The sequence below is a fragment of the Podarcis liolepis genome (assembly GCF_965112155.1).
Source record: "Podarcis liolepis genome assembly, chromosome: Z".
Lineage (NCBI taxonomy): Eukaryota > Metazoa > Chordata > Lepidosauria > Squamata > Lacertidae > Podarcis > Podarcis liolepis.
Window position 1 is genome coordinate 9,384,553 of NC_139570.1, and position 16,195 is coordinate 9,400,747.

Sequence of the window (16,195 nt, forward strand, 5' to 3'; positions counted from 1 at the left end):
AAGCCGCTAATAGCGCTAATCCGCTAATCCGTCAATGGGCTTGCTTCGCAAGACGAAAAAACCGCTAGACAAAGAGAATCACAGAACAGATTCTTTTCGTCTTGCGAGGCACCACTGTACCATGCTCAGAATCGGAAATCAATAGGGCTACTTTATCCAGCCCACAGTTTTAAGGGCTTTGCAAGGGGGAGTTCAAAGTTGATTTAAGTAGCTTCAAAAGGGAGGGGAGATTTTAAAGTCTACCTGACAGCTCCTGGGGTCTGTTGCTGAGCCTTTTTATCAGAGTAATTTGATAATTAGAGCTCCTACTCACACAGCAGAGACTCAGTGGAGACTTGACCAGGCGCCATCATCTCCCAGAAGTCTGTTTAATACTATTTTTTTAAAAAAACAGAAGAAGAAGGAAACTTTCTCCCCTCCCTCACCCACGTGAATGTTGCTGATTTTCCTACTCCTACTGTTGAAAAGAAAGATTTGTTGAAGGTGGGACGGGGACCTTTGTGCCGGGAATGTTTTAAGGGCACAGGAAAAGCCCCTCTGGGTCAGATCCATGCCTCACCCAGCCTAGCATCCTGTTCTCTCGGTGGCCAGCCACATGCCTGGAGGAAACCCACAAACAGGATCTGTTTTCTGCCTCTGAGCTACGGATAGCATATAATGTGTACAATCCCATGCTACCCACACGTGGAATGAGACGACTGGAGGCCAGTTGGCAGCATTTGCAGAAGCTACACCTGTAGGACTTTTATGCTGAATCACCTGTTCTAGCCAGACAAAGATTGGAAGCGAAGGAATGATTTATTGATCTGTTTTCTCTCTGGATTGCTGCTGTGTATTTAAAGGCTAGGCAGAATGCTGTCCAGAGGGTGGGCAGAGCTGTGGTCATGACAACAGTTTCCATTGCCTTTTTTTTAAAAAAGAAAAGAAATCAATCGGGCATCGTCATAGCCTGCCCAGTTAATAGGGTCAACTCAGTTAACATTTTAAAAATAAACCTCGCCAGGGTTTTCATAATGAGATGCCGAAGCAGCACCAGAAATAAAATCCAGCGAAATGGATCCACACATCCAACTACCAAGTTGTCAGGTGATGTGCTTGCCTGTTCAAATTGGTTCTGTGGCTGCCCCTTTGCCATATCATCACAGAGGCATACATTAGGGTAGGGGGACCTTCACAGTCATGGCAGTTCCTGCGCTGCGTCACACTAACATACAGCCGACCCACAGAATTCACACTGCCGGCTGGCACCATCACAGGTCTCTGTGTGATCAAGATCATTAATCTTTTATTCTGTTTTGTTCAGTGGTTAAACACAGACACCACCCACCCCTGTGTTGTCTACAGAACCCCTCAAAGTTGTACTTTTGTTGTGGAGAGCAGACTTAAATGTTTTGTACTTGTGAGGTAATTGCATTTCCCCAAGGTAGTGGAATCAATATTGTGTTTGCTACGTGGGAGGTTGTTGAATGTGATTGTACGGGCAACATGATGTTCGAATCCTATACATTAACTTAAATGGAGGGCTAACTAGAATTGGCCTAAATACAGCGAGGCCATTTTGCTGCTACGTCTGATGGGAGCTACCAATTAAGGGGCTAATGAAGCTCACGAAGGATATTGCCAGTAAACTGACCGATTCCTTTTTCACCTTCCGTACTCATTCCATTCTCCATAATATGAGTCCTCAGCAACCCTACTTTTCTAGTCAGCCTCCCTAATTTGGCCATTTATTCATTAATTCTCCATATACTGTTGAAAGCCTGTGACATGTTGATAGAAAGTGGGCAGAAGGGAGCTAATTATAAAAGAGTGTTTCTATTTTTATGCACGACTCTGTCGTCATACGGCATTGATGGGTAAAAGCGATAGGGGAGCAGAAGGACAGAAAAGCCACAATGTTGTAGCATGGAAAAAGCACCTAGCGCTTGGCAACAGAAAGCCTTTCCACCTATTTCCCAAAGCAGTGATATGAACCAGTTCACCTGCATGTAGCAGGTTTCTATTCTTGCAGATATACTGCATTGCCATGGATTCACAGAGAGCTTTGTCGCTTTACCATGGGGGTTATATTTCCGAGAGATGCCTATGTGTCAAGTAAAACATAAACCCCGGGCACTCCCCTACCCCAAGGTGGAACTCACTGCAGCTCAGTTCCGGCAGCTCTCAGGTGCACACCGTTGCCATTATAAGAGAACAAGGGAGGCCTTCATAGTTCCGGCACCTCTTTAATTTCCTAGCAAAATAGCACTTAGATAAACCTAAGACAGGAGTGAGGAACCTGTGGCCCTCCAGATGTTGTTAGATTCCCAACTCCCATCACCACCACCCAGTATGGCAGAGGTTGGGAATGATGGGAGTTGTATCCCAGAGACACACTTGGGAGAAGGTGGAAAGAGGAATTGAAAAATCATTTGCTCCAAAGAGGGCTATCTACCTCCGTGTTGGAAGAGCAGTGCTTTGCTGCTTTTGCTGTTGTTGTTTGTTAAGCATGTGCTGATCTCCACTGCTAATGATACGATGCTTTTTTTCCTCCTGGGCTTGCCTCTTTCCAGAGTCACGGCAGCTACATTGATATCCGGCAATGTGTAACCAACCAAGAAGCCAGCCGGGAAAGGGTGTCGGTGTCATCTCATAGCTCTCGGCGATCTTCTCACACGGCGCTCTCTGACTCTGCATGTAGGTATCACGTGGGACAGCTGTGATACCAAGGGGTGGTTGTGGTTCTGCTGCAGCTGGCCAGTGTTCAAGAGCAGCACTGGAGTCAGCCCATCCTTCCCTGATTCTGTTTTCCTTTGCCACTCTCCATCCTCTATAACAGGATGGAGGCTGGCAGTTGGGTCTGGAGCAGATGGGTCAGTTGTTTCTCCCAACCACTTCAGAGTATCCCTTGGCAGCATGATAGCTTTGCGCCTTGGGCTCATTTGCACGTCCGCTCTCCCCCTGCTAGGTTGGAAGGAGAGACACTGGCAACAGCTCTCTCCCATGTTTCCCACCTACACTGGACGGAGAGGCTAATTTCTTAGTTCCTCGGGAAGGGGTTTTCGGATGCTGCCTTCCATGCATCCTTGAAAGATGCTTCTTTTTTCCAGCCACGTCATCTGTACGGCACACGGATGCCAGCACCCCTACTAGGCAGTCGTTACCGATGGGCCAGTCGGACAAAGCACCTCTAAGACTTGCCTCAAGTAGCAGCACACAGGTAAGGAAGCAGCAGCAGCATTGCTCCCGAGAAAGGAAGCCAGGGAGGGGATTCACCCAAAGAACAAGAGTGCAGATCTTTAGAACACGAGGAGGAAAGCATCAATGTTTTCAAAACTTCTAATCTGAATTGGTACAGTGTATCTGAGCAGTCGGCTACAGTACCTATCCTGGCATTCAGGTAGTTAGTGGGCAGGTTACCTACAGGTTATCCAGAGAGTGAGGGGGAAATGACCTAGATCCCAGGAGTTGGGATTGCTCAATCAGTAGTACACAAGACTCTTAGGGTTGTAGGTTTGAGCCCCACTCTGGGCAAAATATTCCTGTATTGCAGGGGGTTGGACTAAATGACCCTCACGGTCCCATCCAACTCTTCTGTTATTCTATGATTCTAGTCTGAATATGTGCCTTTAACAAGCAGCTTGATATTCAGAAATCAGCACCAGCATTTCTGACAAAGTTAAAGCAGGCATTATTGCCTGTAGAATAAGCTGCTGTTGAAAAGCACACGAGGAAAGAGAGAGAGAGAGGCTGGTAAGAAATAATAATAACTGTATTGGCTACAGTACTCTTTTTGACCTGGCCTAGTGGTCAGCTGACCTGCAGAAGTCTCTCACACAGGTAGGTTTTGGGAGTTTTAAGGGCTATATAAAGGGACTGAAGGGGGGGGGGATTCATAGGAACATTGGGGATTGCCTTATGCTGAGTGAGTGAGTGAGTGAGTGAGTGAGTGAGTGAGTGAGTAAATAAAGATTTAAAAAAATAGCATGAATTGGTCAATCTATCTCTGGCTGGCAGTAGTTGTCTTGGGGTTTCTTCAAGCTGTACCGCAAGATGCTGGAAATCAAGCTTGGTACAGATGTTATACCACTAAGCTGCAGCCACCACAAGTTCTGTAATGAATACTGGGCTGGGCTGGGTACAGATGTTTAGTCAACACTTTTGACAGGTTAGGAAGGAGATGGGTCAGGGCAGTTGCTGGGCATCTATTCTAAGGTCTTTTGCTTATCAGATGCCAAGTAAGAAGGGAATCTTTTGCTTAGTTCTCAACTAACATGGTGAAGCTGTGAAGCTGTGGACTGAACAATGGTCGGCTGCAGGTTTCTGCTTCCATAATTGAATGCTGTTCCATAAAACAATTTCCCTGTGTATAGAAGCCTAGGATTGAAACTTCTTCCTGACATGCTGACTCAACCTTTGCATGGAGGACTGTCCAGTCATGCGCATCTTTATTGCCTTAGTAAGAACTAGAGCTTTGATTAACAAGGAAATACTGTGGCAAATGTTGTGGCTAGATAATCATATTCATCCTTGCACTGGGTGCATTATGGTCCTCTATTTCCCCCCCTCCTGCAGGGTATTATAACTCCTCAGACGCCCACTGAACATCTCGCACAGCATCATATGGCACAGACAAGTGTCCCGGCCCAGCAAGCGGTTATGGTATGTTGGGATGGGGGAGAAACTCCGCAATTTGGTTCGCAATTTAATGGAAGCCCTACCTAATTCACACTTTGCAGAACAATGTGCTAACTGAAATGCAGCTATCTTTTGCAGTTCACATTTTCTCCAACCAATGCGTGCAAAAATAATCTGGGTCTTTGGGAGTTCTTTGTAGGTGCTTCCAGTCAGCATCCCCTTTTAGATGAACTAGGACTTCACCTGCCACACACATAGTGTCATGTTCCCTTCAGTGTCAGTATTTTGTAAGAGGGATTCAGGTGCATACCAAAACTTCAGGTTTGCCCAACTGAAGTGGATTAAAGGGAGTCGGCTTGCCTAGTGTAACATATCCACTTTTTTATATACAGTGGTACCTCGGGTTAAGTACTTAATTCGTTCTGGAGGTCTGTTCTTAACCTGAAACTGTTCTTAAACTGAAGCACCACTTTAGCTAATGGGGCCTCCTGCTGCTGCTGCGCCGCCAGAGCACGATTTCTGTTCTCATTCTGAAGCAAAGTTCTTAACCCAAGGTACTATTCCTGGGTTAGCAGAGTCTGTAACCTGAAGCGTATGTAACCTGAACTGTATGTAACCTGAAGCGTATGTAACCCGAGGTACCACTGTATATAAAAAGAAATATATAATATAATATAATTAATATAATATAATATAATATAATATAATATAATATAATATAATATAATATAATAAAAAGCATAGCTTGGATGAATGATTGACAGGAAGGCATGTTACACCATAGAAGTGATTCGGGATGAATGCTTGTTGTAATTTAACTTCCTCACAAGCAAATCCGAATGCATGTTCGACTTCTGCATGAGGCTTGTGCAAGTAAATGAAGACGAATGCCCAATAAATAGATGATCTGCAAGAGATTATATTGTCCTTTCTACATATGAATGTACAGCTTACTATCTGAAACAGTTCCCAAGCATTCCCCCCCCCCGACATACGGCTGCATAGGTTGACATATATTCCTTAAACACCAATCAATTTGCATGTATCTCCATTCATCTCCTCACAGCAGTCCCATTTTCCTTCTGATCTGTAATTTGCTCTCTTCATATCTTAGCTCCCTGCTGTTGTTAGGTTTGCATTGCTTAAAATAAAACAAAAATGCAATAAAAGTGTACTTAAAAAGAAAGAAACCACCAACAACCCGGCAATACCAGGTGAGCCCCATAGGCGACTGGAGGGCTGCAGTGATCATGGTGTGATAGAGATTGCTTAATCCTGCCTGCTGCAGACAGAAGATTCTGACCTTGACATGTTTTTGCATTTGATTTTGAACGTTGCAACGATTAGTTCGGAGACCATTTTGTGGTTTTTTTTTGTCTTTGGTATTATTTATAGCCCAGTAAAATGTTGGTTACTGGTTTGTTGTTCAACAGAACTGGAAAACAAATCCTTAAAGCAAAGTTTTAAAAACAATCACAATGAGCCCAATGAGTGGTCTGGGATCACCTGACACTCCAAAGTTGCTAAAGCTCAGCAGGTGACAGATCTGCAGTGTCTTATAGAGGAGACCACAGGTCCTTTGAGGAATGCCTGGAACAATAAGTTACGTTTTTAGCATGGAGAAGAGGAGGTTAAAGGGAGACAAGATAGTGGTCGTCTTAATATCTGAAGAGCTGTGGACACACAAACGATGAAGCAGACTTCATTACTGCAGAAAGCAGGACCAGAACCCAGTGGTTTGAAAATTGCAGGAGAAGCAGATTTCGGCTGAATGTCATTAGGTGTAAGAGCTGCTTGATGATGGAACAGACTGGTGGTTTCCTCTTCACTGGCGTTATTTAGGCTGAGGCTGCCTGGGTCAGCGATGCTGTAGTTACCTGTTGCATTGCAGATTTTTAGGAACATAGGAAGCTCCCTTTACACTACATCGATCCATATAGCCCAGTTTCTCTGAAGGCAGAAATAATAACTGCATGTAAAAGTTGCAGATTGGGTAATGCTCCTTTCTCCTCTATGCTTCCAGCCAGTGTATCACTTCCCAACTCAGATAGGGATGATGCATCATTTGAAGGAACAGCTTGAGGAGAGAACGCGCATATTGCAGGCTGACATCAAGACGCAACAAGAGGAACTGCATGTGATCAAAGAGCAGCTTCAGCTGGTGCAGGACTCCAATTTGCAGGTATTTCCTATATAGGGAACCTCAGGCACGGGGGGGGGGGGGGATGTGGTCCACAGATATTTTGCAAGTCCATCTGTCCACATGTGTTCATGCCAGTCATTTATTGTAAAAAAAAAAAGAAGTGGTGGGGATATCAACTTTTATAAAGCTTCCCTGACTGCAGGTGATTATTACTTGCTATAGGTGTAACTGCTGAATGGCCCACATTACAAACCTGAGTGTACTGAATAAACATGCTTAAATCACATAGAGTTGCACCCCTCTTTTATAAATTGCTTGGGTCACACAGCCAAGAGAGAGGGCCTTTTCCATGTTGGAATATAGAAATCTGCCTTTTATTTCTTTATTAAAACATTTATGTACTTCTGCGTCACAACAATATATCACAGCGATATAAAAGTTTACAATATAAAAACAATCAAACCAGACTGTAATATCATAAAAAAAAGTTTCAAAGAATTTTAATGGAAAAGCAGCGCTGTATACAAGTATTTCAAACAAGTAAATAAATATACTGGCAACGCTCTGCAATCAGGTATGCCGGATCCCTCTTTGCCTAAGCAGGAGTCACTGTGCATACGTTTGTTGCATAAGGCTACACAGCAATTCATTCACCTGACCTCGCAGTGTTGCTAATTATGTGCAAAATAACATCCAATTGCTCAAGTTATTTCTTCCCAAAAAGCCTTACATTTTCTATTCAGAGTGTGTTGGTGTAGGGAAAACAACGACCTGCAGCCATTTGGAAATTAGGGGTTATAAGAATAGAGTCCCATGACACCTTAAAGACTGATGAATTTAATGTGGCATAAACCTTTCTTATTCATCATATGTCGTGTAGGAGCTACAGTTTGCTTTAGCCCTTTCATTTCAGCATGAGCAAGACTCGCTGTCTGTTAGGCTGAAACTACCAGAGACCTTTTTTCCACCAACCTCTGCTGATACAAGCAGCATCCTGCTTATATAGATGCCCAACGCCACATGAGCATCGAGGAAAAGTGGTTATTGCTTGACAAGTAGAGAAAAGGGAATTTCCTTAAAAGCAACAGTTCTGGATGTGTTTTTAAAAGAAGTTTAAAAATGCATATTTGTGTTAAAATATAACCATTTTTTCCCCTGGTGTACCAACTCTCAGTTTTAATCACTGATAGGTTAACATGAGAATATGTTTGATGCTTGGGTGACATCTAATGGCTGTTCTGGATGTTGCTGCAACTTGGCGAATTCTTTTCACAGCACTACTTGCTACAAGCTTAACAGCCCCTAAGGTGTTTTCTGCAACATAGGCACAAAAATAGTGCAGTAGGGGTGGGTTTATTCTGCCAGAGGGGCAAGAGTTGGACAAAACTAAACCAAAACATTTGTTGCATAGAATGTTACAGGAATCCAGCTGGAAGTTACGGGATGTGCACTGCTTGGAAATGAAACAGTGTGACAGCCCCAAAACAACAGTATTGAAAGCAGAATTGAATGTGACTGCCGCAGTAGCATCAGGAGCACAAATCATCGCAAGTGCACAATAAAAATGATGTCTGGTTGGCCACCATCTACAGAGATTACTTTATCAACTTCTGTGGGCCCTCTTTATTTTGTGCACGCCAAATTTCAAGCCATCATCTTTGTAGGCGTTCCCATGTGTGCGTTGCTAGTGACAACCCCCAATGTCTCTCCCCACTCCCACTTTTCCGATAGATGCTGATGCAACAGCCTATGCCCATGGTCTTCAGTGGGGTGCAACACCAGAACCCGAGGAGGCCTTCCCAGCAGCAAGCAGCAGCAGTTGCGAGCAGACCAGCCGCGTCAAAGAAATCCCAGCAGCAAGGCCTTATGGGATCAAAGCAGTTCTGCGGCACACACCTGGCATCGCCTCAGCAATTCCTCAGGGACCCTTGTGTCACATCATCCCAGGTGGTGGCTTTTGTTCAGCGCCGTGCTAAATGCATCACCATTTTAAAGCTATATAACCTGGGGTGGATCTACACACAGGGGCGGGGAACGCTATGAATAAGTCAGAAATTAAATAGTTATAACAACAGAAAAAAACGCTATGGGAAACTGCTTAGAATTTTATTTATCTGTCTTGCTCTCCAACACCATCTGGTGTTGCATGTTCATAACACATTCAAAACACTGATATTTTTTTACTAATATAGCTGAGTCCCTGATTACTGCCTGCTCCCCTATACACCTACTACCCTGACTTTGCAGGGCCTTCACAAGATTTGCAGGGTCTTCTCAGGGGTGATACTGCAGCTCTGGAATCCACCCCCATTGTGGCGATCCTTGTTCCTGTCTCTTAGATAAAAAGTTTAAAGTGTTTTTATTCTAGCAGCCTTTGTAATTAGGCAGTTCTGGATATTATATTGATTGCTGTATTTGATGGTGCTTTTGATTCTAGCTGATTACAGGGTTTAGAAGCTGATAGTTGAACTTAGTTCACAATTAAGTCAATGAGACTTAAGTCATGACTAACTTGTCCCGTTGATATTAATTGTGCATAAATTCAGCCAATTTAGGGTGCAATCCAAAACCTGCTTAAGCCCCATTGAGTTTGATAGGAATTATTTTTTGAGTAAAAAATAATAATTGTCCAGTAGCACCTTATAGACCAACTGTTCTGGTATAAGTTTTTGTGTTCATGCACACTTCTTATACCAGAACAAACTTAGTTGTCTATAAGGTGCTACTGGACAATTTTTTTTAATTTTGACTACATCAGACCAACACGGCTACCTACCTGAATCTATTTTTTGAGTAGGCGTGGTTAGGATTGTGTAGTTGGATCCAGACTTGATGCAGCCTTAAGGCTGCTATTCTATATCCACATATGTGGAAGTAAGCCCCATTGAGACTTACTTCTGCAAGTTGGTTTTTGTAATGATTATTATATTGTTGCATGCCACCCCAATTTCTGAGCTCTGTTCCAGGGGGTTCTAGGCACACTTACCCAGGTAATGTTGCAGTGTGAAAGTGCAGCTGTTCAGTGTTCCATGCAGGAAAACATGCCTTGCTTGGGTACAAATAAAATAATAATAATAATAATAAATCCATTTCCCTGTTCCATGCCCCCAACTGTCAGTCAGCATTCTGTGTACACCTTGCATGCACGGTCCTCACTGGGCTGTTGGTTTTTGCTCTTTTTCTCTTTGTACTTTTATAAACTTTGGGATTCCCCCAAATCTGTCAATACCTTGTGCTGGGAGTTGGCCAGGCTAGCCCCTGCCAATGGCACAGGCCTGGTGTGTGGCTCAGAGTGGCTGGGAGCCTGCTCATCCATCCACACCCTCCCTGGGTCTTTCCTCTAGTACTCTGGGCCGTGGAGGAAGTCACTGGCGGTGTGTGAAACTTTTTGAGTTTCTGATCCATGATTGGCGTGGGAGGCATACCAATACAGCTCCTTGCCAGTGATCCAAGGGATTGGGGGGTGGGGATGGACTGTCAATACTATTCCTTGCCAAGGGTGCAAGTGAGCCTGGGTGCGCCCCTGCATTGGAGATGGTATTTTGGCTGCATCAGGCTCAACACTCAAGAGAATTGTTTTCCTATTTGTATACCAATTTGCATGGTTGCAAGCTACTCTGAACCCTCTGTGTAGCGGAAGAGAAGGATGTGGACATGCCAAACAATGTGCTCATTCTGACAAAGGGGTGTGTGCATTTATGTATCAGGTACAGCAGCAGCAGCAACAGCAGCAACAGCAGCAACAGCAGCAACAACAACAGCAGCAGCAGCAGCAAAAGCAGGCCATGAGAGGAAAGCAGGTCCAGCAGGCCTGCTTGCCAATGCAGATGAGCATTGCGATGCCGCTGTACAACAACCCAATGGTGTTCTCTCAAGCGCACCCTATCACTGCCTCTACTCCAATGTCAGCTGAAATTGGTGAAAGGCAACAGCAGTCCAATTACACCCAAGATCGGACTCTAAGGTACGGATGCAGGTATATGTATGCAGAGAAGTGCAAGTAGGGGACGTTACTGATGGTATTATTATTGTTTTTGCTCTCTCCTGGCAATGAGCTGATTCCACTTCCTTTTGCAGTTCGTTCTGGCAGCCTTCCCCTACTGTGGCTTGACTACAACTCCCATCTTCCCTTGGCTGTGGTGTTGATGGGAGTTGACATCTAGAGGGCCACAGGATGGAGAAGGCTCCATTGCTTTGCTTCTCCTGGGCTCATTTGTATGAGTGGTCCTTCCAATAGCCAACTTTCCAAGCCAGATTGTGAAGTGTTAGGTACGTCCTGCACTCTTTCCCTGCCCTCACCCAAGGCGTATAATATCAACAGTGAGGTGTGATTGTGGGGAAGGGGCAACCGTTTCTGCCCCTGCAGAAGCCCAGATGAAAATCCCTCCTGGAAGCTGGTATTTGCATTGGGAGGAAATCCCTTTTTGACACCATGCAGCACCATTTTTTGAGTGGCGCTGTGGGTTAAACCACAGAGCCTAGGACTTGCTGATCAGGAGGTCAACGGTTCTAATCCCCACAACGGGGTGAGCTCCTGTTGCTCGGTCCCTGCTCCTGCCCACCTAGCAGTTTGAAAGCACGTCAAAGTGCAAGTAGATAAATAGGTACCGCTCCAGCGGGAAGGTAAACGGCCTTTCCGTGTGCTGCTCTGGTTCGCCAGAAGCGGCTTAGTCATGCTGGCCACCTGGCCCGGAAGCTGTACGCCGGCTCCCTCGGCCAGTAAAGTGAGATGAGTGCCGCAACCCCAGAGTTGGTCACGACTGGACCTAATGGTCAGGAGTCCCTTTACCTTTACCTAGCACCATTTTTTATTTTAGCAGGGATTTTCCTGTTCAGCCTCAGCAGGGGTTTAATGCAAAACAACAACAACAAGCACTTCAGTGCTGGTTTGGTCCCAGTGGAGGGCAAATGGGGCCCTGCCCCATCAACTTCAGCCTGTCCTGAGCTAGCCCCAATTTGCCTGCCTTCTTACTTACAACTGGTCTGGTAGAGTGACTCTGGCTGCCAGCTCCCTCCTTCCCTGCCTCAGTGCTGCAGCCTTGAAGAACTTACAAGGGAGGAGGATGCAGGCAAAATTAGAGTGAGTTGGCTCTGCCCATCATTGGCTCTGGTGCCACCTGGTGTTGGTCTTCCTGTCTTCCTCCCTATCAGTCCCAGTTTGCACCAGCCACCAGTGTTTGGTCCCTGGTCTCTGAAGAGGCAAGCAACGGCTCTGAAACCGTGCTGGCAAGAGGCTATTGAACCTGCTCATTGCCACGTTGTTAGGTCAGCCTGTGCAGCCTGCAACATCTGGGGTGCATGGGAGCAATAAGTCTTCACAGATCAATACTGGCAGACAGCAGGCAAAAAAAGCCTTCCCACAATTAAAACCAAACAATTTCAGGGTAAGAAGCCTCCATATTAGAGGATGTCTAGTCCTTTCCCCTGCCTGGCACAGGAATCTTTTAAACTAGGATTCCCTGATATGTGGCTGCACAGCATCTTCATAGCTACTTCCACCAGCTCCCAAGATCGCTCTGCTCTGTTCAACTCTTGAACAAAACCAAAGCAAAGAGCGGATATCATGGGAAGCATGTAGAGAACGCATAGGCTGGGCTGCCTTCCTGTCAGAAGTACAACACAAAAAGGCAGGCTAGTACCTCTAAATGGGCAAAGCTGACCCTAGACTTCCATTTTCAACTTCCATAGTAGTTAAGATATGAATGCAGCCTGGGCTATGTGCCCTGCATGCTGAACAAAAGATTATGCACCCAGGCAACCTAAACTCTCTGCCATGAAAAGCTGGGTTCTGCCAGCAGCATACATTATGCAGGAGAGCTCCCATTTCTGACTTTGCCTAAAGTATTCTGCATTTTTAGAATGGCTATAGCTGATTTTATTCTGTGGTTTGGTGACTACAAAAAAAGGGGAAGGAAAAAAGGGGAAGTGCACTGAGCCTTTGCTTGCTAGCCACATTAAACCCTTGTCCTGCCATCACTCCTGCTTCCGAGGGTTCAGAGAGCATTGCCACATCTTTCAAGCAGATTGTCACAGCAGCGAGAGCTGGAAAATGTTGCATCAGGGGGTGGTTAACCAGTGGGCACCCAGATGTTCCCAGGCTCCTGGCTCCATCAGCACCAGATCTAGTTCAGGACATCTGGACTGGGCACCGGCCAGCCACCACTGCTGTGCTTTTTGATCTGTTACCTGCTACCTGTGTTGCAGATTTGCTCCGGAGCAGCAAGGGCTGCCTGCTGCAATACAGATGCAGCCAATCACATGCGCTGCCACTCCGTCACCCGTCTTCACCTCCTCTGTGATGATTCCACGCGCCAACATCGCCCCGCAGCAGAGCCACCCTCCTCCCAACACCCTCCACCAGTGGCAACCACAGCCAGTTCAACAGCATCACCTCTACCTTCAGGTAACAAGCTACTAGTTTCCAGCGAGATTGTGGAAGGCGTGATGACTGATAGGAATGCCAAGGTGGGAGGCAAGGTCTATAGCTTTAAATTGCTTCCTTTTGCTAGTCCTCAAGGCTCGGCTTTACTGGGTGACACTGTCTTCCAGTATTACAAGAGGAGGGGTACATATGTGGGAGGGCTGGGCGTCCCCAGTGCTAAAGGCTGTTGCGTTATCCCGCAGATGCAAGGTGCGGCTGAGCCGGGCCAGAACCAGCGCCTGTTCCAGCAACCTCATGTACCGCCGCAGAATGCCACCATGGGATATTTTCACCACCCGCAGCCACAGAGCCAGCACCTGCAAGGCCAGCCTTGCAGTTTACAAGACCTGCCTGAAATGCAGCTGCCTTGAAGCCTTGGTGGTGGCGGCAGCAGTCTTGGGGGTAGCGGCTGTGCTGAGCAGAAGTGAGTGGATGGAGGGGCAAAGCACAGAGGAGATGAAGGTCCTTCCTTCCTGGTACGCCTGGAAGGTGAGGAACATGCCAGAGCCGGGGAAGGGCCCTGGCTGGAGTGGAGAGCAAGTTGGGAGTTTCTTGCACTTACTTGGAAGGAAAACAAACAAAGGAACCACCCAGGAGCAACACTACTCCAACAAAGTGGGATCAAAAGCCAAGCTTGGCATTTCTTAACCGCTTAAACTGTGTGCAGCTAGAGCATCTCGTCTGTACATCCTTTGGCTAGAGATTGGGGGGGGGATGAATGGAGCCCAGGGGCAAGGCTGATTCATTTTTGGATGCTTCTGTCTGCCAGGAAAGGTTGGCTGGCGGATAGGGTTCATTGCTCACCTGCAATAATTAAAACAAAAATGAACTTAACTTGCCCAAGTGAGGGGGAGAGGATTATTTTTCAGGAGAGCAGCCGCCTTTGTGTGCTGCAAAGCCATATATATGAATATTAGTTATATTTATAAATATGGTAGATGGAATTCTAGCCTGCAGGTTTTTTGTTTTTTAAAAAAATATTAGTAAAGTTTACACGCTGATGCGTTATGCGGCAGAAAACCACACACCTGTGCAGGAGGCAGCCAAGTCTTATTTTTTCCTTTTTCTAAAACAATTGTTGCTGAAATTCACTGTGAATCACTGTGAACACAGATGGAACTGTAAGCATCAACCCACGACCATATAACTTTTTTTTCTTTTGTGGATGTATTTGTGTATATACAGATTTCATTTTTGTGTAGTAGTTCATGTGTGGATTACTGAACATATTCCCCAGCACTCTATCCCATTACCCAACCATTTCCCTATATGTGAATCCCATAGTTTCTTTGGATAATTGGGTAATGCTGCTGCTGCTGTTTATAACACCACTCTTGCCTGAATTTCTTCTTTTTGCACCAGCCCCTTTCACTGTTAAAGCGTTATGAGAGTTATGATGTGTCTAAGAGTTTCTCCTATTTTGTTGCAAAGTCCAGATATATAAACCTACCTATTTCTACTGCCCATTTAGCCAAATATATATATTTTTCAGGAGGTGCAAGAAAGAGATCCTTCCCTTTCTTTCTCTCTGTGTCTATCCAATGAACCTTTCTGTGGGGGAGGTATCTTGATGCCCAAAGACAAAAGCAAACTTTGTGGTTTTGCTACTTAGTAGGTAGAATTTGGCAAAGTGGAGTTTCTACCTAAACAAGGATACCTACGATGTTACAAGTCAGTAGCGTTAGCAATAAATTGTATTTTTTTAAATGGTCACTTTAAGTGTGTTTATATATTTATGAACGTTTTCTTAAAAAAAAAGAATATATTCTTCAGTGGGTGTGTATACCAAAGTGTCCCCTACTGTTTTGTGTGTTTCCAAAGGAAAATTAATACTTAATTAATTGTTAGGGGCATTTTTTTGTTTTGTTTTGTTTTTGCAAATGTAAGTGTGCTCGACTTGTACATTTTTTATATGCTGGGTGCAGAAGGCAACTTTCACTAAAACTTCTTTAAAGAAAAGAAGAAATGAGGTTGCATTTAGGGATCTGGTTAACAACAACAACAACATCCACCTGTTGCTGGCTGTTAGAAAGAGGGTTTTTCTACCTGCAACATCAGAGTAGATTCATTTAGTAAAAGTTCAGGGCCATAACTTCAATGAAAAACAAAGCTACAGTGGTGCCTCGCAAGACGAAATTAATTCGTTCCGCGAGTTTTTTCGTCTTGCGGTTTTTTTCGTCTTGCGAAGCACGGTTTCGGAAAAGTTTTGGAAAAGCTTCAAAAATCACCAAAGTCTTCAAAAACCTCAAAAAAGGCTACCACACTGCGTGCTGTGAGTTGCTCCTTGAAGTCAAGTCGCAACTGTATTAACAGTTTTAAGAAAAAGGAAACAAACTTGCAAGACGTTTCCGTCTTGCGAAGCAAGCCCATAGGGGAAATCGTCTTGCGAAGCAACTCAAAAAACCAAAAACCCTTTCGTCTTGCGAGTTTTCCGTCTTGCGAGGCATTCGTCTTGCGAGGTACCACTGTACAATTGTTTGAAGCATAGTAGCTCTGTATTCTGAAGATTCTCAGGCAGCACTAGAGATCAATCACTGTGTACAAAGGGTCTTCTTTTCCCCTTTACTTACCAGTATAGTGGTACCTCTGGTTGCGAACAGGATCCGTTCCGGAGGCTCGTTCGCAACATGAAAAGCCCGCAACCTGAAGAGCCGTATCTGCGCAGGTGCATGGTGCAATTTGGCGCTTGTATGCATGCATGAAGCGCAATTTAGAGTTTATGCGCATGTGCGAGTGGCGAAACCCGGAAGTAACCCTTTCCGGTACTTCCGGGTTGCCACGGGACGCAACCTGAAAAAATGTAACATGAAGCAAACGTAACATGAGGTACGACTATACAGTGGTACCTCGGGTTACAGACACTTCAGGTTACAGACGCTTCAGGTTACAGACTCCGCTAAGCCATAAATAGCACCTCGGGTTAAGAACTTTGCTTCAGGATGAGAACATAAATCGCATGGCGGCAGCACAGCAGCAGTGGGAGGCCCCCTTCGCTAAAGTGGTGCTTCAGGTTA

At 45.3% G+C, this 16,195-nt stretch overlaps 1 protein-coding gene across 10 annotated transcripts in view; it reads left to right on the forward strand.

Moving 5' to 3' along the window:
• Window positions 1–15,652, forward strand: part of PASD1 (PAS domain containing repressor 1) — a 106,576-nt gene extending 90,924 nt beyond the window's left edge. For 3 of the 10 annotated variants that reach the window (XM_083486379.1, XM_083486376.1, XM_083486378.1), the window contains exons 13-20: window positions 2,553–2,676; window positions 3,090–3,199; window positions 4,555–4,641; window positions 6,641–6,799; window positions 8,492–8,707; window positions 10,468–10,724; window positions 12,965–13,163; window positions 13,385–15,652. In XM_083486379.1, the coding sequence (XP_083342505.1) occupies window positions 2,553–2,676; window positions 3,090–3,199; window positions 4,555–4,641; window positions 6,641–6,799; window positions 8,492–8,707; window positions 10,468–10,724; window positions 12,965–13,163; window positions 13,385–13,552 (1,320 nt within the window). In that variant the 3' untranslated portion in view covers window positions 13,553–15,652. Of the gene's footprint in view, window positions 1–2,552; window positions 2,677–3,089; window positions 3,200–4,554; window positions 4,642–6,640; window positions 6,800–8,491; window positions 8,711–10,467; window positions 10,725–12,964; window positions 13,164–13,384 lie in introns of all 10 variants that reach the window. The other 7 variants (XM_083486380.1, XM_083486381.1, XM_083486383.1 and 4 more) reach the window with 7 other exon arrangements.
• Window positions 15,653–16,195: the final 543 nt, after the last annotated feature.